The sequence below is a fragment of the Pristis pectinata genome, chromosome 1 (assembly GCF_009764475.1).
Source record: "Pristis pectinata isolate sPriPec2 chromosome 1, sPriPec2.1.pri, whole genome shotgun sequence".
Taxonomy (NCBI): domain Eukaryota; kingdom Metazoa; phylum Chordata; class Chondrichthyes; order Rhinopristiformes; family Pristidae; genus Pristis; species Pristis pectinata.
Window position 1 is genome coordinate 124,492,634 of NC_067405.1, and position 20,983 is coordinate 124,513,616.

The following is a 20,983-nucleotide window of genomic DNA, read 5'->3' on the forward strand; positions in this document are numbered from 1 at the left end:
CTTGAGGGCCCAAGACTCCTTTCCCATTTTCTTATCCTTCCATAGAACCTTGGAAAATTATAGTTAGAGCTGCCACAATTTCTTTAAACACAAGATATAAATGATTGAACAAAAATATGACCCAATGCTTTAAAAGAAAACATTGTGGCATTTTTACAGTCAAAGATTGAGTACAGCTGTTGTGTTATAAACAGGCAGAGAATACCAAATGCAGAAATACTTTGAATATTATTAGATCTACAATACTTTAAAATGAAAGGCAGGAGAATCACACGCAGACTAAACAGTCATGGACGTTGCCTTTAGAAGGGAGCTTGGCAAAACAGCTCAATCTTTTTGTGTGCTGCATAGAACACTTCCATTCAAATCATGGGAGAACAAACTCAGTAGATATCAGCCAATCAACCTAATGTCAGTGAGGTAAAAACTACTGGAGACTTGTCTCAGTAATAAAAAAAAATCAGTTCTCACTTGGAGGAGTAAAAATTGGAGGCAGATGGCAAACAGTGTTTGAGATGAATATAGAGTAATTTGATGAACGTGTGGACTGAAGACTGCAAAGTAAATGTATATATGGGTTTACAAAAGGCATTTGATGAAGGACTCCATAACTGATTTAGCAGGATAACAACAGTTCAGGAAATCAGACAGACCGGTAAAATAGGTAGATACATGGCATATGTGATTTAATGTGGATAAGAATGAAGCAAAGCATTTTGGAATTAACAGAAAGTAAAATCTAAATGGCCCTATTTTGAGATGAGCTGTGAACAAGTCAAATAGGTAAGTATATTCACAAATTTTAAGGCACCAGGGGAAGATGAGGATGCTTATGGTATACTTGGTTTTATAAACAGTAATTTAAAACAAAAGATTATTCTACACCTTTACACATCTGACTAGAGTACTGCATGCATGTCCAGACAGCACACATTAGGAAAGATGCCATGGCTTTAGATTGAATAATAAGGCAGTTTGCAAGGAATGATGGTCCTTAGTTACTTGGAGAAATTAAGTAAAATAAGGGTGTTGTACTTATACCAGAGAAAGTTAATGAGAAGTGGGCTAGGTATTCCAATCTAGGAACAGTTTTGTTAAAGCAAAAAAGGTTTTCCTCTGGCACATGGATCACTAACAGAAGGTCTTAGATTTAGAAGTAATTGACAAAAGAATTTGAGGGGATACCCGTGAATTCCATGGACATTCCACACATCTGGAATAGAAAACACAAAGAAGTGGAAGAAGTAGGTTCTTTGAGAACTTTCAAAAGCATGTTTTACTTGTTTAGTTTTATGAGAAGGCTGGGGACTGTGTGTAAATAAAGTGGACTGGTCTTTTGAACTGGCAGAGGCACGATGTGACTTCAATCATAAACTTAAGGATTCTGTAAATACTTGGTACAAAATAGATAATCAACAGTTATAAGTAATGTTTGGGGCTTGAATTTTCCTGTTGCAAGTATATAACATGGATAAATCCTTGCTGCCAATTAATGTTTTTGGCTTTCTTGCTATCAGGCCACTGACCAATATATCCCTCAGGCTAATGGGATTGGTCAGAATCTATCAACATATTTTAAAAGCGACATACAGCATTCTGAAATGGGAGATAGATTACAAGGAGTCCTGTTACTTGGAGAATAAATAAGGTGGAGATTTTAAATACATAATTAAGAGAAAAGTTAAACCAACCTGTAAGTTGTTATTTCATTGGTTACTGACAAAACTGCCTGTTGGATTCAGAGCAATTAGATGGAATCAACATGTGGTACTGATAATGTGACAGGAAGTGATATTAAAATAAAAAACAAGCATGAGGAGAAGGGGAATGTCACTCATCAAGCAGTTCAGCTATTGGTGCAATCGGATTACATTGAATAAAACCAAAAGACACCAAGTTTTTACAAAAGAGCTTCAGCATTGAGAAATGTGCCAAATCCATTCCAGCATTACAAAAATATTTGCTGGAGGTTTTGGGAAAGATAACAACACATTGAAATCTTGGTGAGTAATTATAAAAAGCTATTACCCCTCATAAAAGCCCTGTGATACTTGGTAATCCAACTGCTATTTGTGTAAGTCTTGACCAAAGTTCTTTAATACTCAACATTAATCAATTATGCCAAACACTAAACAAAACTGAAAAGCAGCCTCAAACTGAATTAAAAAATTCAAGTCTTACCAATATTCTTCTAATTTTCAAGGAACAAATGGTCATACATTTTTTCCTCAAGTTTATGCATGGAAAATATTAGAAATCTTCCATATAAATAGCACATACAGAGTCTAAGAACTATTACACTTAATTTGCTTTCGTGACTATTTACTATTGTTAAAAATACTTACCCCTTCCTCAAAAGCCCATCGTCGGCTAACTTCATTCTCATTATGGTTATATATTTCCTGACGAACTTCAATAATTCTATGGCGCATATTTTCTATTTCAGAAACAATCTAGAAAGAGAACAAAAAATTCTCAGCAAAATCAAAAACAATGAAAACCAATCTGAATGAGAATAAATAAAGAGGTAAAAGTGAAGTGCACAATTCCACATTCTGAAAACAGATACAAAATTTGAAGACCAGTTAACAATCTAAAGAAATCTACACAAGTACAGCATCTGTAAAGGAAGCAGGGGTAAGAGGTGCACAGAAAGACAAATCTAGAAAGAGGAGAGAGAGAGCGCAAGAGAAATAAAAACAGAAAAGGAAACAACAGAAGAAAATAGGGCAAAAAGATAGTGAATAGGAAATGAAGTAATAAAAGTGGAAGGTAATAAAAAGGAAAAAGATGTGAGAGGAAAGTATATGAAGAGGAGAAAAGGGGCATAGGAACATTAAAGATAAAAGGAGTAGATCCTTTGGGTCCTCATAGTTACTCTGCCATTATATCTGATCTTTCATCTTAGTGTGACTTTCCTGCATTAAATCCTTTTCCGTACTTCACTTTATATCCAAAAATATACTGACCTCTGCCTTAAAAATACTGAATGACACAGCTTCCACAGCCCTCTTGGGGACAGAATTTTAATGGTTCACTGTCCTCTGGATGAGGAAATTTCTTCTCATTTGTTTTGTTTGGCTGATCACTTACTGTGAGTCTGTGATGCTGGTTTTAGACACCCCAGCCAGAGGAAATATTAACTTTGTAACTCACCAAGCCCTAAAAGAATTTTGTATGTTTCAATGGGATTTCCTCTCATTCTTCTAAAGAACACAGGTTCAGTTTGCTTAATCTCTCCTCAGAAAACAAACCCACCATCCCAAGAATCAATCTGGTGAACCTTTATTGCATTCCCTCTGTCAAAAATCTTCCTCCAGAGGGATGCTAGATCTGTTCACAATTATGCCAGGTGTAGTCTCACCAGAACCCTAGATAATTGCAGCAATATACTCTGCATTTAAGACCAACATATTATTTTCCTTGACCTTGCTATACCTGCACGCTAACTTTCAATGATTTATGCACAAGAACACCTGGGTGCCTCCGAACACCAACAGTTTCCACTCTATCACCATTTAAAAAAACACTTTATATTATTTTCTATGAAAATAATGAACGACCCCAAATATTTCACATAGGATTCGACCTGCAATGTACATTCATTTAACCTAACCATATCCCCCCTGAATCCTCTGTTTCCTCCTCAAAGCCCACACTGCCAGCCAGGCAGCTCTGAAGGAAGCAAGCAGCAGTGATTGTAGGGGAAGGGGTGGTCTCTGGGAGTGAGCAAGTGATAATTAGCTGGACAGTGGGATGGGGAGAATGGAGTGTGGTAGAGAGGAATCAAGAGAGAAAAGAGTTAAGTAGTGAAAAAAGGTGACTGAAGGAGGGAGTTAGGGAATGGAAGGAGACAATGGGAGTGAGGGAGGGAGAGTGAAGTAGGGGAGTGATCAGGTTTGAAGCCGTGGTCATGTGTATTTTTGTTCTTGTGTGCCTGTGGTCAGAGTGCATCTGTGTGTCCACATACATGTGTATATTGAGTCTATGCAGCAGAACCTGGTCGCTAATGGTCTTGGGATTCCCTGTGGTTCCTGGCATACAATGGCCAACTCAACATAAAGGACTTCACAGACAAGCATCTTCACACCTCAGAACCGAGATGGTATCAATTAAGAAAAATACACTTCAAAACATTTATATAAACCATGAATATCTAGGGCCCCAGCACCAATCCCTGCCAGTCTAAGACTCCTGACCCAAAAATGACCCATCTATTTTTACTCTGTTTTGTCTATTAATTTTCAGTCTATGCCATAGATCCCTAATACCCTGCCCTCTAATTTTGTGTGGCACCTTTTAGAACATCAGCTGTTTTTTTCCCTCATCTATTCTGCTAGGCGCAACCTGAAAATACTCAGATTTGTTAAACATTATTTCCCTTTCATAAATACAGATGAACAGGAAGGAAAAGAGGAAAAAATGTCCAAAAATGATTAAAATAAAAATACTGAACGAGTGAAAGCAAAGTTTGACAAAGAGGGAAGAAGTAGAGAGAAAACAAAATATAAAGATCAAGATGCAGAAAGAATCTGAAAGTGTGAAAAGCAGAAAAGCACAACAGAAAGGACAAAGGGGAATAGTGTAAGACTGGGCCTTGAAACGAAAGAGAAAAAAAAATACGTAGAAAGTCAGAAAAGAAAAAAGAATGAGAAAGAACATTCCCACATTCCTGTTTAATTAAACCAATCTCTGATTGTAATTGAAAGTCAAAACATGAACAGTGTATTTCATGTATTTGATATCTGATGTTCTTTTTAAAGCCCCAATTTCCACAAACAGTATACTTGTTCTTTGCAAAATAGTTTGCATAATAAAGCAGATAACACAATGGTTTCATCTTTGCTCAACAGAAGAGTATCTATAGATTTTCTGCTGCACGATTACGTTCCTGGGGGGGGGGGAAGTTAATCTTTAAACTGAAGAGTTTAGCTCTTCCATTTATGAAAGAATAATTAAATGAGAACTGGTATACAAATACAGAAAAGGAGGAACATTAATAAGTGGAAAAAAGAGAGAGAATGGAGCATCACATTTCAGTATAACTAAGGCCAAAAGGTATTTTTAACAAATTATCTATCAGCAACCATAATATCCACTATACTCATTCAACCTTTAAAAAGCTGGAGTTTAATTATTAACCAAACAGGAACTGAGTTGCAAAGATTGCAACATAAAATTTAAAATATAATATTGAATTATAAAATAATTAAAAAATTCTTTCATACTTGTATCTTGTTCAAACTACTTTAATAAACTAATTAAATAAATGTAATCAGAGGGGCTGCATTCTCATAATTGGAATGAATAAATCAGACAACATACAAACATCAGGAACTGCACCTTAAGAAGTTTTTAGTTTTATATGTGGGTGGACCAGATGAAAGCACAACAAAAAACACCAGAATCCCACATACAGGAATAAAGGGCAAAAGAGGAGGAAAAGATAGCTTTTTTTTCCATGTTTTGTGTCAAGACAATATTCTATGACTCCTGATAATGTACCCACACAGCTCAAGTTTGACTTTTTAAGATTACAGGTAGGGCATCAAAAAGGAAAGGCAACAGTGCCTGGGATATAGCTCTGTATTCAGCAGTAGAAAGTGATACCTTCCCACTGATTTTGTTCTCTCTTAATGATCTAAGGCACTGAGGTTAGCTAGAGCAGTTATTGATCCTGGCATAAAGGTGAAAATATGGTTTCAACATTGCAAACTTTTCTGGTCAGTCTAAGCTCATGGCACCACTCTAGTCTTCATCAGAAGATTTGAATTCAAGCCCCATTCCAGAAGCTTGAACATAACAATCAAGCCAGGTACTTCAATATAGAACAGAGAACTTCACTGATGGAGGTACATTCTTTCTAATGATATGTTAAATCAAAGTCCCAGGTGGACATAAAGATCTCAAGGGATTGTTGAAACAGCAAAGTTCTCTCAGTAGCCCATCTAATATTCATCTCTCAACTAACTCCAGTAAAACAGATTGGATAGATTCACCTCATTGATGGCAAGACTTGTTGAAACTCAGTCCCTGGGTTTCAAAACATTAAACTTCAAAACTGCTTTGGTTGCTAAAAGCTATCATAACATTGTGAATGGCACTATATGAATCCATGTACTTTCATTCTACTTCTTGGAAATGACCTTGTGACTCCTCAGATAACGAAGCAGTCCACAACCAAATGCAACAAGACCTGGAAGATATCAAGGCCTGGGCTGATATGTGCCAGGCAATGACAATATCCAAAGAGAGAAAATCCAGCTATCACCCTCTGGCATTACCTTCACTGAATTCCTGCATTATCAATATCCCAGGGGTTACCATTAACCAGAAACTGAACTGGAGTAGCCACATGCACAAGACTACAAGAACAGATTAAAGGCTAGGAATGCTGCGGCAAGTAACTCACCTCCTAGCTCCCCAAAGCCCATCCATCACCTACAAGGTTCAAGTCATAATTTGCCTGGATGAATGCAGCCTCAACAACATTCAAAAAGCTTGACACCATACAGGACATAGCATGTTGCCTGATCACATCCATTCATTCACTCACTCCTCAAATGAGGCACAGTAGCAGCAGTTTGTACCTTCTACAGGATGAACTGCAGCAACTCACCAACGCTCCTGAGACAGCATTTTCCAAACCCAAAACCTCTACCAACTTGAAGGACAAGGGCACCAAAAGCATGGGAATAACTACCACTGGAAGTTGCCCTCCAAGCCACGTACCATCCTGACTTGGAAACATATTGCCGTTCCTTCACTGTCACTAGGTTAAAATCCTGGCACTCTCATCAACAGTATTGTGTGTATACCTACACCTCAAGAAATGCAGCGGTTTAAAAAGGTAGCATACCACCAACTTCTCACAGGCAACCAACGATGGGCAAATAAATGCTGGTTTAGCCTGCAAAGCCCTCATCCCTTGGATGAATATAAAAAAAAGATCCCACGAGGTCAGAGTCTGTATATCCAGACCATGCAATGCAGAAGGTTTAGCTCCCCACAACCAGCTGCTCCATCAACTCATCTGTATGCTTTTGAAATGTATAAAATCCTATCTACAAGTTTCAGCAACAGTGACTGACAAGTTTGTTACTATATTCACTAACTAAAAATAACTTGCTCCTAATGTATTTGATTATTAGAAACTGTAACACCAGGAGCAGAAGACAAACATAAGATTTACATTACCTGGTTGCCCCCGACTTATTATGTGGCATTGGGACCAATGATCAAACAAGTGTACAATTAGGACTGGTAATCAACCATCAAATGGTTCTGAAATCTGACAGCAGTAGGGGACAACAGGATCTAATAGTATTTAGAAATGTTACGAATGCAGCACAGGGCCTGATAGTGGCGAAGTGAGCAAAGAACAAATGCTGCAAATCTGAAATAAAAACAGAAAATGGGGTAATCTGACCTGATGGCATTGCTCCCATCATTCTGTTTTTAATAAAGCTAAAAGAGGGCCATTAGTAAAAAATCCTTTTTCTCATTTTTTCAAGTTTCAGAAAGAACTGGAGTCAGTATAACAGAAAGTAGCAGAACAGAACTTAAAAAAAACAAACAGAACAAATTTATGGCTACTTGATCATTCATTAGTGATACGTGTTAGTTACATTCATGTATTTTGAAATTCTCAAAGTTATCCAAAACATTCTGACTGCAGATGAATCATAAAGATGTTATATAGTTCACATTACTTGTGCAGGATCATTTATGTCAATTGCAGCTGCTACATCACTTCTTGGAGTACCATCATTGTCAAAGTGTTCATTTGTGGATGCCAGCTCTTGACGTAGTTTAATAAAGTCCTCTGGCGAGATTAAATCTTTAGGCAAGTGATTCTGAACATGATCTCTAAACCTGAAAAACAGTAGCATCATTTACACCATATGGGATATCCCACAGTAATGAGCCTTTTATTACCAGACAAAAAGTTAGGAAAGAAAATTCCAGTTTATAATACAAAATATTGGGATACACTACAGGAATTTTCCTACCCTGAAGATTCAGTTTATTGTGAATTTCACATTTAATCCTTTGTTGACTGTAGTAGAATTTCTGCACAAAAATAAAAATAAACTATTACAATTTTTAATTTACTAAGAATATGGAGAATTTAAAAAATATTCTGAGGTTTAGCACAGTTCTTGAATTTAATTTCTTAATGATTTTTGCAGACGATATCAGTCAGGAAATAAAAGGTATTTAAAAATTGAGGTTGTTTTTAGTGCAGAATCGTTAGGCACTCATGAACAGCCCAACATAATAAACGATGTCTGCAGCAATAAAATTCTAACATTGATAAACTGCAACAAATAAAGGCATTATACAAGATGGAATCTGTGCCAGCCAACTTTCTTAAACTTTGCTTGCCAACTAAGACGAGAAGTGTCCTCACTCCATATGTAACTAACCATCCGTGCTTCTTTCTCCCATTTCTATTTTTTTAATACAAAGTACTTCGGTTTTTGTCTTGATTCCTCGAAAAGCAGAACAAGATTTTCAATAGCAGGACATAATTTGAAGTACAAATATAAATGTTTTTCAGTTTTGATTCTTCTACCTTACCTTTGGAAGTGATGACTGTAGAGCTGTGTTGGAATACCAAGAATACGATCATAAATTGCTGTCACCTCTTCCAGATTTCCCCTGTCATTTTCCCAGTTGATGTAAGTTTCCCACAATCTATCTGAGCGAAAGTCAGTTCCTGCAGCTAACACAGCATGTTCAAACACACTGTAAGAATATAGAAGAAAATGTCAGTTTGTTGCTGTAACCAGAAGTTTCCATGTGTCTGTATTTTCTTTTGAAACCCCTAATTGGTATAACTGAATGCAAAACATTGCAAATATTTATGGTCAAAATACATTCAACATAATTAAAGTTTCAGCAACCATTTGTGCTCATTTTAAAAACACTTCAGAAGTAAGCCCTACCCATAATTCTGGCCACAGCCCAAGTAGAATTTATCACTTTCTGTTTCTGTTAATTAAACCGATTTAAACTTTATTTATACAGTACAGTAACAGTCCCTTCCGGCCCAACGAGCCCGCGCTGCCCAATTACACCCATGTTAACCTACTAACCCTTACGTCTTTGGAATGAGGGGGGGAAACCAGAGCACCCGGAGGAAACCCATGCAGTCATGAGAACGTACAAACTCCTTACGGACAGCAGCGGGAATTGAACCCCGATTGCTGGTGCTGGAACAGCAGTATGCTAACCGCTACACTACCATGCCACCCCAAAGACTTTGAGGAGGATCTGAAAAAAAATAAGCTGCAGTTTCATGGAACAAGGCTATATTATAATTGGCAAGTTTGAATATTTTTAAAAAAAGAAACTGATTACTGTACTGCAAACTAACCAGAAATACTTCTGGATATTTTCTAAAAGTTGCCTTCAATAATAAAATCACATTCCTTACAGGTGGTGGCTGACAACTTCATACTCGTATCTTTTTGGGCCCAGACACCAATAATAAAACTCTGCCTTGGTCTGTAATCCCCACTCCTCTGGCACTCTCCTCAAAAAAACTCCCATCTCCTAATCCCTGTATTCCTGCAATCTCATTTTCTTTTCCAAAGTAAATTGATAAATTAGTTTATTATTGTCACATGTACAGAGGTACAGTGAAAACTTGCCTTGCATACCGTCCATACAGATCAATTCATTACAACAGTGCACTGAGGCAGTACAAGGTAAAAATAACAGAGTGCAGAATAAAGTGTTACAGTACAGAGAGAGTGCAGTGCAGGTACTGGTCATAACAAGGTAGATTGTGAGGTCAAGAGTCCATTTTATCACACTAGGTAATTGTTCAATAGTCTTATAACAGCGGGAGGGAAGCTGTCCTTGAGCCTGGTGGTATGTGCTTTCAGGCCTTTGTATCTTCTGCCCAATGGGAGAGGGGAGAAAAGAGTATGTCCAGATTGGGTGGGATCTTTTGACTCTGCTGGCTGCTTTACCGAGGCAGCGAGAAGTGTAGACAGAGTCCATGGAGGGGAGGCTGGTTTCCGTGATGTACTCAGCTGTGTCCACAACTTTCTGCATTTTCTTGCCGTCATGGGCAGAGCAGTTGCCGCACCAAGCCATGATGCATCTGGATAGGATGCTTTCTATGGTGCATCGATAAAAATTGGTGAAGGTCAAAAAGGACACACCAAATTTCTTTAGCATCCTGAGGAAGTAGAGGTGCTGGTAGCCGTCTTGGCCATGGCATCAACGTGGTTGGACCAGGACAGGCTATTGGTGATGTTCATTCCTGGGAACTTGAAACTCTCAACCTTCTCGACCTCAGCACCTTAAACTCTTAACCCTCTCAACCTCAGCACTAAAATCATTGAACATGACCCTCAAACTGCATCCATCTTTCCTAGATCCCCTTGTCTGAACCCCTCCAATCAGGTTTCAGTTCCTGCCACTGTACTGAAATAGTACTGATCAAAATCATTAAAGAAATCCCATGTACTGTGATAATCTGTCCTCCCCCGGCCCCTTGTCCTTCATACATTCTTCCTCTAACTTCTCCTCACTATAAATAACCAGCTGGGTGGAAACATTTTTATCCTTCCCACAGAATTACCACTAGGTTTTACTTATGGCCTCTACCTCTCATCTACAAGCTGCCCTTTGGCAATATCATCTGAAACCACGTCCATTTCAAAGTTTACGCTAACAACACTCAGATCTGTTTCACCACAATTTTTCTTGATGTCTTTTCTCTCTAAATTGTTAGACTGCTTGCCTAACAAACTGTCTGGATGCGCAGAGATTTTCTTCAAGTATTTGAAAGACAAAAATTGTTTACTTGATTCACATCACAAACTTCATTCCCAACCCACCAATTCTATCCCTTCTATTCCATTTCTTACACTTCTGCCCCCATCCACTCTCCTCCCATCCAGTACAAGGAAATAATTTTCCTTGTCCTCCTCTGCCATCCCACCAGCGAACAGATTCAATGGATGATCCTCCACAACCTTCATGATCCTGCCATCTTCAATATAAATGAAACACCAGTCACATTTTTTCTTCCTCCATCATTCCAAAGGGAGCATTCCATCTTCCATCTCCAACAACACCCACTCCTCTTCTTACACCAGTGACCCATGCAACTGCAGGAGATAACACTTGCACTTTTACCCCTTTCTTTTCTATCATTTAGAGGCCTCCTTACTACTTCCACGTGAAGCAATTCCCTTGTAATTCCAATGTTTTTGATATTCGATGTGGTCTCCTCACACTGGATAAACCAAAGGTTGTGACCTGCAAAGATGACCCTGACCTTCCAGCTGCCTCTCACTTTAATTTTCCATCCCATTCCAAATTGTCTTTAGCTTCTTCACTTCCAAAAAGCCCAAAACATAAATTTGAGGAATAGCATCTCATTTTCTGATAGGCACATTAACCGTCAGGACTCAATTTCAGATAACTAGCCTTATATTCTGTGTCAGGACTGACCATTTCTGATTAAAATTCACCAAGTTTTAAGGCCAATTCAGTTTTTTGTCTCTCTCAGATGCTGCCTGACTAGATGGGTTTTTCCAGTATTCTATTCTATTTCAGCTTTCCAGAAACTGCAGTGTTTTGCATACATCTGAGCTTTTTCCCTTTTTCCATTTCCTTCTATTTACATGTCTCATTAACATGCCTTCACCATCCTTTCCCAGCTTGTACCACCACCTTACGTCATTCAAACAGACATTCTCTTTGTCTTTGTCCCCTCTCCAACTTCTCTGCAAATTACAACATTCGATTTCTGAAAGGTTACCAATCTGAAACATTAACTCTCTTTACAGATGATATCAGACCTGCTGAAGTTTCCAGCATATTCCACCACTGAGTTCCTCCAGCATTGGGCACATCAATGGCACAGCTGCTGCACACAATTCCAGCAGCCTGGATTCAAAACTAATCTCTGTGCTATCTGTAGAACTTACAAATTCTCCCTGTGCCTGTTTCCATTCCAGTTCCCACCACCACAGAATCATAGAAATTTACAACAAATGGCTATTTAGCCTAAATAAATTAAAACTATATAAAAAACTATATTAAAAATAACAAAAACTTCCTAACTTCCTTACCCAAAGGGATTCATATCACACTTCTCTAAAATTTTTTCTATTAAAAATAAGGTAATGTTCCTTAATGATAAAGGCACCTACATCAGACTCCTATTTATTGACTACAGCTCTGCCTTCAATACCATAATTCCAAACAAACCCATCTCCACACTCCTAAATCTAGGACTCGGTTCCTCCCTCTGTAACTGAATCCTTGACCTCCTGACCAACAGATTGCGATCAGTAAAGATAGGCAGCAACATTATCAAAGACCCTTCCCTCCTCAGTCATTCTCTCTTCTCTCCCCCTGAAAACATGCACCACCAGGCTCAAGGGTAACTTCAATCCCACTGTTATAAGACTCTTGAATGGATCTCTTGTACGATAAAGAAAAAAACTTGATCCCTCAATCTACCTCGTCACAGCCGTTGCAGCTTATTTTTCTGGTTTATTTGTCTTATTAAGTGCACTGCACTTTCTCTCTAATTGTAACACCTTATCCTGCATTGTTATTGCATTTCCTTTTGTACTCAGTGTACTTATGTTTGGAATGATCTGTCTGGATGGCATGCAAAACAAAGCTTTTTTCTGTATCTTGGTACATGTGACAATAATAAATCAAGTATCAAATATGAGCAGAAAATAGAGTACAGACACAAAAAACTTCAATGTCATGCAAATGTGATAAAATTCAGCAAGAGAGACAAGCATGAGCTGCAGATAAAACATTTAAACTCAAGCTCATGACAAAAGGTCAGAAAAGACTATTTTAAGTTATACATTTTTCTACAACAAAGAAGCTAGAGCAAGCCTCTTGTTTAAAATTTCCAAAATTCTATGAATCATGAAGGTGCATGGTTAATAGAATCAAATCATAAAGTATAACTTCCAGTTTAATCAATTTATTCTTATGAAATTTACTGTCAAAGTCAGCAGAAAGATACAAATTGAATTATCATGTCACCAAAATTCAGGTGCCAATCCAATATTACCTTTTTATTTTTGCATCAGTCTCTGGATTGTTGCTATCCAAGGTCTCTTTTAAAAAATTGATATAGTGGAGCCAAAGATCAACACTAAGAGGGATTGCTTGCAGTCCTTGTCGGTACACCTGTGACAAAGAGTTTCTAGTAATAACTAAAACTAATTTAATAATAAAAAACCACCAGCAGAGTCTGTATACTGAAAATGTTACTTTCCAGGAATTTGTTTGAATAATCATCCATTACCATTATGTGGAGGGTGGTAAGAACATCACAATGTTCTGCTCTCCACGCGTACAGCCTTGATCTTCAGAGTGTGAGATGGCTCCTGCATTCTGACAAGGTAGGGCAGGCTTGGGGTACAGACCATAGGGCACAGACCCATTAGAACATCACTGACAGCCTCTAACCACAAATGTAATAAAATTCAGCAAAAATAAAAACACAAACATAAATATAGGGAAAAATAATTGGGTTTAAAAATCATAGCACCCAAGTAAAACTGTCAGAAAAGCCCTGCCCTACTTGTTAAACTGCATTGATTTGCACTGCAAAGCTCGACAAACTGTTGTACTAATGAACCTGTTAACAAAGAGAGAAGACATTAGCTGAAAACTGCTAAGGGAAAATATTTTTATTTTAACTCTGAAAAAGTGGATGAGACCATAAAATTATTTACTAAAGCCAAAATCAAAATCTCAAAACCTCTTACAAACATGGTTTGTTTTAGCCTTTTGAGTAGAATATGGCTTGTAGTAATCTGAGACATGGCCAGATTAAAATTAAAAGTGAAATGCAAATAGAAGGACAAAGTCACAAGAAATCATTCACCTCATCTGCCTCTGTCACGTTGTCATGTCGCCGTTCAAGATCAGCATACTTTTTCCAATAGCCATAACAATATGGGTAGTGGGACAAAAAATGATCAAAAGCTCTTCTGGCTGCCAGAATGTGGTTCTGTAAAAAAAAATGCTTCAGTTTATTTTCAACACATATACACACATTACCTTTCAGGCACCACTTTGTTTCCTGAACTCAATTATATGGTTGCATTTTGATTTACTACAATTAGAATTCAAAATTTTCAAATTTCCATTTAGCGTACAATAATTATTCACTGAAATTCATCTTTTGTAGCAGTGTTATGGACTCAGTGAAAGTCCCTTTAAGATAGAGAGTGTGTGTGTATGTGTGTGTGGGGCGTGCTTACGTCAATAGAAGATAAAGGACGTAATGACGTTGTTGAAGAAGTCAGAAGAAGAGGAGAGAGAGAGAAGGGAGAGAGACACCAGCCTGCTTGTTTTCTCTATCGATGGATGAGAAACAATAACTGTGTTTGCCACTGAAATCCATGTATGGAAGTTGGAAGTAATCCGGTGGAGTTCACTTTGTTGCTGACCTGTAGAAGGAAACAGGTATTTGTATGTGGACGACCACGGTTCGGATGCTTTTCGGGGTGAGGAAGTCACTACCGAGTAAACACTGAAGTGTCGTTTGGGTTCCATCGTGGAACATTTGGATTTCGTATGTACTCTCTCTATGTTTTTCTACATCTACATCTTATCTTCAGACAACGGTGGTTGTTGAAGAAGCCCTTGCTCATGTTTCACCTTATGGCTTGCGGAACTGAACTTTAAGAACCATTCAGGAACTGGGAGTTTTGGACTTTGTCACACACACACACGAAGAGTTTAGTTTTGGGGTTAACGTTCGAGGTTTAACATTCTTGAATTCTAACATACTAACATTTTTTTTTTACTTTTATTTTACGTATTATCATAAATAGTGATTAATAAAATAGTTTTTAAACACTGAATCATGCTCAGTGTGTTTCTTTTGTTGCTGGTTTGTGACAAAATTGGGGGCTCGTCCGGGATAGTTCCCAAGGTTAACGAGTGTCGTCTGGGATTGTACCCCAGATTGACGAGATTTGTTCGGGATTCAATCCAAAGATTTTTGAGGAAGGTCTGATAAATTCTTTTTAATTGGCTTGTGTGTGTGGAAACCAGCAGCAATGGATATTAAGGCATTTTTGGAGTCACCAACCCAAAAGGGATTGGAGGTGGCGAAAAAGGATGATCTGATAAAGATTGCTACAAGGCTAAACCTTACAGAAGTAAAGCAGTCTATGAGAAAGGCAGATATTCAGAGACTGATAGCTGGCCATTATGTGGAAAAGAAGGTGCTTGAGAAGGAAGTGTTAAAACAGTTTCCTGGCAGTGAAATAGCAATTTCTGAGGCACAGGTGCAGCTGGCAAAGATAGAGGCTGAACGAGAGCAAACTCAGTTAAAGATAGAGGCCGAACGAGAGAAATTAGAGGCCGAACAAAAGATAACTCAGATGAAGATAGAGGCTGATCTAGCAATGAAGAGGATGGAGCTGGATAACGAGGAGAAAAAGAGGCAGCATGAGTTACAAATGAAGCGTAGGAGTTCGGAATCTGATTCTGATGATGGTTTTTCAGCCAGTAGGGAGGTTCGATTAGTCCCTCCTTTTGAGGAAGATCAGGTTGATCAGTATTTCCAACATTTTGAAAAGGTTGCTGTGAGTTCAAACTGGCCAAGGAAAGGATGGACTCTTATGGTACAGAGTGTGATTAAAGGTAAAGCTCAAAAAGCTTATTCTGCTTTGTCTGTTGAGGATGCAGCTGATTATACCAAGGTAAAACAAGCTATATTGAAGGCCTATGAATTGGTCCCTGAGGCTTATAGACAAAAATTCAGAGACTTGAGGAAATCTGCAGATCAGACTTATATGGAATTTGCCAATGGAAAGAGAATATGTTTTGAACGATGGTACATGGCTAAAAATGTAGATGGGGATTTTGATAAATTGAAAGAATTGATACTAGTGGAAGACTTTAAAAGATGTGTTCCAGCTGAATTAACAACATATTTAAATGAAAAGGCAGTGGAAACTTTACAAGAAACTGCTAGGTTGGCAGATGATTATGCTTTAAACCCATAAATCCAAATGGGGACAACCTAAAACCTTTCAAAAGAGTTACAAAGACAATCCAGGTAAACCAGAGATTAAATTGGGAGGTAATCAAAAAGGAAAAGATGAAAAGAAGCCAGGGCTGGAGAAACCTGTTGAGCGTACTTGTTATTACTGTAGGAAACCTGGCCACGTGATATCTAATTGTGCCCTTTTGAAGAAAAAGAAGGAAGCTGGGCCCAATGCTTGCTTTCAGGCAATTAAAAATCAAAAAGGTTTAGGAGATGCTGTTAAAGATCAGTCCTTGCAAGAGGGAAAAAGCGGAAAAGTTGGAGGAGGTGAGAAAAGAATTCCGTTCTTATGTATCAGAGGGTTTTGTTTCACTGAATGATGAGTCACCCCAGGTGCCAGTGAAAATTCTTAGAGATACTGGGGCTAGTCAATCTCTCTTGCTGGACAGTGTTTTAAATTTTGGTGAAGAAAGTGACACTGGTGAAGTAAATCTAGTACGAGGCGTTACAGGTGAGACCATGTCTGTCCCTTTTTCACAGGGTGATTTTAAAGTCAAAGTTCGTAGAAGGACCAGTCGAGATAGGGATAAGACCTAGTTTGCCAGTGGAAGGAGTTTCTTTGTTATTGGGAAATGACCTTGCAAATGGAGAAAGTGATCCTGTGGTACGGTTAACGACCAAACCAAGGATTGATGAGTCTGAGGATGATTCAGATGTTTACCCATCATGTGCGGTGACTCGAGCTAGAGCTAGAGAATTAGCCAAGACAGACAGTCCGATGCAGTCTGATGTGGTTCCTTGTGACAGTCCTAAACAGGAAGAAAATTTTGATGCCTTATCTGAGACTTTTCTGTCTTCACTGGAGGATCAACATCCTTACAGTGAGCCTGAATTTAAAGATTTGTCTTGTCAAGGAAGGATTTTATGGTGGAACAGACAAAGGACCCTGAGTTGACAGAATTGAAAGAAAAAGCACTCTCATGTGAGGAGATTGAAAAAGTGCCAACTGGATACTATGTCAAAAATGGAGTGTTAATGAGGAAATGGAGACCTCCTCATGTTCCTGTTACTGAGGAATGGGAAGTTATTCATCAGGTTGTTGTTCCAAAAGTTTATAGGGATGAGATTTAAACCTGGCCCATAGTATGCCTTTGGGTGGTCATTTTGGTGTGAATAAAACTGTAGGGAAGATCTTGAAACAATTCTATTGGCCTGGTTTGAGAAAAGATGTGGTGATGTTTGTCGAACCTGCCACACATGTCAGATGGTAGGTAAACCAAATCAAAAACCCCCTGTGGCTCCTTTGAAACCAATTCCTGCTTTTGGTGAACCCTTTTCGAAGGTGATTGTGGACTGTGTTGGCCCATTACCAAAGTCTAAGACTGGAAATCAGTATTTGTTAACCATCATGTGTGCCACTTCTAGATTTCCAGAGGCAATACCCCTTAGAAATATTAAGGCCAAGACGGTGTCAAAGGCTCTTGTAAAATTTTTTACCTTGTTTGGTTTGCCAAAAGAAATCCAATCTGATCAAGGTAGTAATTTTATGTCAAAAATTTTTCAACAAACAGTCTATGAGCTGGGAGCAAAGCAGATTGTATCATCTGCATATCACCCAGAATCTCAAGGAGCTCTGGAGAGATTTCATTCTACTCTCAAAAATATGCTGAAGACTTATTGCTTTGAAAACACCAAGGATTGGGACGAAGGTATCCATTTACTTTTGTTTGCCGTTAGAGAATCGATCCAGGAGTCAATAGGATTTAGTCCGTTTGAGCTTGTGTTTGGACATCAGGTGAGAGGACCTTTGGAGTTGTTAAGAGAGCAATGGGTAAATGAAGAAGTTCACTTGAGTCTGTTGGACTATGTCCAAAAATTTAAAACTCGGTTGGAGAGAGTCTGCCAGCTAGCGAGAGAGAATCTGAAAACAAGCCAGATAAGAATGAAGACATATTTTGATAGACGTGCTCGGCCTAGGACATTCGCAGTGGGGCAAAAGGTATTGGTATTTTTCCCCTAGCCAAAATAATCCCTTGCAAGCTCGTTTTTCTGGACCCTATGTTATTGAATCTCGAGTGACTGATCTAACATATATAATCAAAACACCAGATAGACGCAAGAAAACACAACTCTGTCATGTAAACATGCTAAAACCTTATTATGAGAGGGATTCAGTTGTGGCCTTGGTGGATGGTGTAAAGGTTGTTTCTAGAATGCCTGATGTTGATGTTGAGGAAGGCCAATTTAGACCAAATATTGTTCCATCGAAACTGAAAAACCAAAATATCCTGGAGAACCTTGAACGAAGTTGGACCATTTACAAGTTTCACAAAAACAACAGATGAGAGAATTAATTTTAAAATTTAAAAATCTGTTCCCAGATGTTCCAAACAGAACATCGATAATTACCCATGATGTTGATGTTGGGGATGCAAAACCAATCAAACAACACCCATATCGAATGAATGTGGAAAAAGTAAACCTGTTGATCAGGAAATCAAATACATGTTGGAAAATGATATTATTAGACATTCTACTTCAAATTGGAGTTCGCCCTGTGTTATTGTACCTAAACCTGATGGAACTGTTAGATTTTGCACAGATTACAGGAAAGTGAATGCTGTAACAAAGTCAGATGCTTACCCTATTCCTAGGGTGGATGATTGCATAGACAGAGTGGGAAAGGCAAAATTTCTTACAAAGATTGACCTATTAAAAGGGTACTGGTGTGTTCCATTAACAGATAGAGGAAGGGAAATTTCAGCCTTCGTAACCCCTTCTGGATTGTATGAATACAATGTTTTGCCATTTGGAATGAAAAATGCTCCGGCAACATTTCAAAGAATGATTAATTCAGTGATTCATGGGTTAAAACATACAGATGCCTACATTGACGACTTAGTGACTGGGAATGATACTTGGGAAGATCACATCTCTGCGTTAGAAAGGTTGTTTGAAAGACTTTCCAAGGCTAACCTTACAGTTAACTTGGCTAAAAGTGAATTTGGCCATGCCACTGTGACGTATCTTGGTTATGTTGTAGGTCAAGGCAAGCAAGCTCCTGTTCAGGCAAAAGTTCAAGCAATATCTGAGTTCCCTATTCCCACAGGTACGAGGACTGTTAGAAGATTTTTGGGAATGGTTGGATATTATCAAAAATTTTGTAAAAATTTTGCTGATATTGCTCTTCCCCTAACTAATCTTCTGAAGAAGGGAGTAAAGTTTGTTTGGACAGATTCTTGTCAAGAAGCATTTGAGAAGCTGAAAGCCATTTTATGCTACCATCCTGTGCTCAGAACACCTGACTTTGAAAAGCCATTTTCATTAGCAGTAGATGCCAGTGATGAAGCTGCAGGAGCTGTGTTGTTGCAGAAGGGTGACCTTGATGATATTGACCATCCTGTAGCTTACTTTTCAAAGAAATTTAATGAGCATCAAAAGAATTATTCCACCATAGAGAAAGAATTACTGTCGCTTGTTTTAGCCTTGCAACATTTCAGTGTATATGTTTGCACCGCTCAGAAACCATTGACTGTGTATACAGATCATAACCCATTGGTGTTTCTGAGCCGAGTCAAAAACAAGAACAGAAGGCTGTTAAACTGGAGTTTAATTTTGCAAGAGTTTGATCTCATGATAACTCACATTAAAGGCAAAGATAATGTGATTGCTGATTGTCTTTCCCGATGTTAAATGGGAAACATGTATCTGTACTAATCTGATAGTCTGTAGTTGTGTAGCATGATAATTATTAACATTACTAACTGTATGCGCGGTTAAAATTTTCTTGGGAAAATTTTTTTTTTAGGTGGGAGGTGTTATGGACTCAGTGAAAGTCCCTTTAAGATAGAGAGTGTGTGTGTATGTGTGTGTGGGGCGTGCTTACGTCAATAGAAGATAAAGGACGTAATGACGTTGTTGAAGAAGTCAGAAGAAGAAGAGGAGAGAGAGAGAAGGGAGAGAGACACCAGCCTGCTTGTTTTCTCTATCGATGGATGAGAAACAATAACTGTGTTTGCCACTGAAATCCATGTATGGAAGTTGGAAGTAATCCGGTGGAGTTCACTTTGTTGCTGACCTGTAGAAGGAAACAGGTATTTGTATGTGGACGACCACGGTTCGGATGCTTTTCGGGGTGAGGAAGTCACTACCGAGTAAACACTGAAGTGTCGTTTGGGTTCCATCGTGGAACATTTGGATTTCGTATGTACTCTCTCTATGTTTTTCTACATCTACATCTTATCTTCAGACAACGGTGGTTGTTGAAGAAGCCCTTGCTCATGTTTCACCTTATGGCTTGCGGAACTGAACTTTAAGAACCATTCAGGAACTGGGAATTTTGGACTTTGTCACACACACACACGAAGAGTTTAGTTTTGGGGTTAACGTTCGAGGTTTAACATTCTTGAATTCTAACATACTAACATTTTTTTTTACTTTTATTTTACGTATTATCATAAATAGTGATTAATAAAATAGTTTTTAACACTGAATCATGCTCAGTGTGTTTCTTTTGTTGCTGGTTTGTGACAGCAGTGACAAAATAACTATACACTGTTTTATTATTAAACTAATTTTATACTTTATCAGCTTAAGGGATGATCAAACACACTCAGTAATGGTGCATGTACACTGCAGTTATCAGTAAAACTTTAATTCCAACCAAAGAAGAATCAAATTTACATTATCTTTTCATGATGCAAGGGTAGGCCTAAATTCCAGATTCACACAACTGGGTAAATGACTGGGATGCTAAAATGTACTTCCCACCAATACAAAAGCTGGAGAATTTGTTAAAAGATTGTTCAAAGAATGAGGGTGATATTTGAAAGAATGCACTAATTGGACCCAATCTTGATAAACCGAGAATGTAATGATAGGTCACTTTCTTGAACCAATGTACATTAAGTGCACTTCAATAGTTTTCCCCAAAATTCTGCAGCAAACCAATAGAAAGTGAGCAAATACAGA

At 38.2% G+C, this 20,983-nt stretch overlaps 1 protein-coding gene across 3 annotated transcripts in view; it reads right to left on the reverse strand.

Moving 5' to 3' along the window:
- Nucleotides 1-20,983, reverse strand: part of prpf39 (PRP39 pre-mRNA processing factor 39 homolog (yeast)) — a 44,022-nt gene that overhangs the window by 17,512 nt on the left and 5,527 nt on the right. For all 3 annotated transcript variants that reach the window (XR_007956570.1, XM_052018971.1, XM_052018985.1), the window contains exons 3-7: nt 13,895-14,020; nt 13,073-13,191; nt 8,584-8,751; nt 7,713-7,875; nt 2,346-2,453 (exon numbers count right to left, since the gene is read on the reverse strand). Coding sequence is in view for 2 of the 3 variants with exons in the window: in XM_052018971.1 (XP_051874931.1) it covers nt 2,346-2,453; nt 7,713-7,875; nt 8,584-8,751; nt 13,073-13,191; nt 13,895-14,020 (684 nt within the window). In the remaining variant the exon portion in view is untranslated. The remainder of the gene's footprint in view (nt 1-2,345; nt 2,454-7,712; nt 7,876-8,583; nt 8,752-13,072; nt 13,192-13,894; nt 14,021-20,983) is intronic.